The sequence below is a fragment of the Orycteropus afer genome, unplaced genomic scaffold (assembly GCF_000298275.1).
Source record: "Orycteropus afer afer isolate SDZICR_OR568_19922 unplaced genomic scaffold, OryAfe1.0 scaffold00101, whole genome shotgun sequence".
NCBI lineage: Eukaryota > Metazoa > Chordata > Mammalia > Tubulidentata > Orycteropodidae > Orycteropus > Orycteropus afer.
The window spans coordinates 8302062-8303356 of record NW_006921688.1 but is presented as its reverse complement, the minus strand read 5'-3'; the positions used below and the strand labels follow the sequence as shown (position 1 = coordinate 8303356).

Here is a 1295-nt window from a genome sequence, read left to right as displayed (position 1 = left end):
TGTGGCATTGCCCTGTTTTTGAGTTATTTGATTCTGAACTTCATAGTATGTACATTTGTCATCAGGTTAAAAAAGCCACAGAGAGGATTGATCAGCTACAAGATAAGTTACCCAGAAGTTCAGCAGAGAAAGCCTCCAAAGCAGAACTTGTTGCTCTCCTTGAAGACCACGACACTTCCCTGTTGGAGCTGGAGAAGCAGCAGGCAGCCCTCGGCGTGCTGTGGCAACAAGTGTTGAGTGTGCTTCAGGATGGAACTAGCCCGGTGGCACCAGGAGAAGAGCCACTCATCATGCAGGAAATCACAGCAATGCAAGGCCGCTGCCTAAAGTAATCACACACCTCCTCTCTGTTACTGAAGGTGGCCATGATCAAAGGGACAAGTGTGGTACCAGGGCGTGGGGGCTCCATCCTCTGGGGGTCTGTTGCCATCATCTTTGCTTTTCATTCCCTTAGCTCTTCCATCATTCTTTGACAAACACATACCTGGTAGTACTTACAAATACACTGGTGAGCTAAACCCAAAGTCTCTACCTTCATGTAGCTTACAGTCAAAGAGCAGAGATAGACAAGTAAGCCATTGGGTAGAGCGTGAAAAGGGGCTTATAGGAATACAAAGCAGAGACAACTAAATTAGGAGAAGAACCAAAGAAGTGGCCACTTCAGAAGAGAGGTTGAAGCTGAAGACTGAGCAGCATTTACCTAGACAGTGAGGAGAGTAGACAGTTTTCCAAACAGGGAACTAGCACACAAAGAGGCCAGGAAGTAAGCATGTTGCCTGCAAAGAACTGTTGAGTGGGGGAGTAGAGAGAGGTGGTTCATGAGAAGTGAAGCTAGAAAAATAAGTGGTTGAGAATCCAGTTTTGCTGAAGTTTGATAACTTACTGGCCATGTGGAGTGACAGGGAGATAGGAGCAAGGATGCTGCCAAAATCCACGTATATAAGAGTTGTTTCTTTAGTAGAGAGTAGGCCTTGGACAATGCAAATGGTAAGTAAGTAAGTAGTCACTGGCTGTTAACCAAAAGGTAGGAGGTGTGAATCCAAGTCTACTCATGGGTGCCTTGGAAGAAAGGCCTGATGATCTACTTTCAAAACCTCAGCCACCAAAATCCTATGAAGTACAGTTCTACTCTGACACACATGGGTCACCATGAGTCAGTGTTGTCTCAACAGCAACTGGTAATTGGTAAGGAACTTAGTAGAAAGAGAAAGTTAGTCCTACTGATAAGTAATCATCCTGATGCACTTTCTGGGCTTGAGAAGAAATGTCATTACATAATTTAATACCTGTATTCA

General features: G+C 44.7%; 1 protein-coding gene across 1 annotated transcript in view; it reads left to right on the top strand.

The window, feature by feature from the left end:
• The window catches only part of SYNE1 (spectrin repeat containing nuclear envelope protein 1), a 578063-nt gene that overhangs the window by 288108 nt on the left and 288660 nt on the right, over positions 1-1295 (top strand). The window contains exon 77 of the mRNA XM_007943230.2: positions 66-328. Coding sequence (XP_007941421.2) covers positions 66-328 — 263 coding nt within the window. The remainder of the gene's footprint in view (positions 1-65; positions 329-1295) is intronic.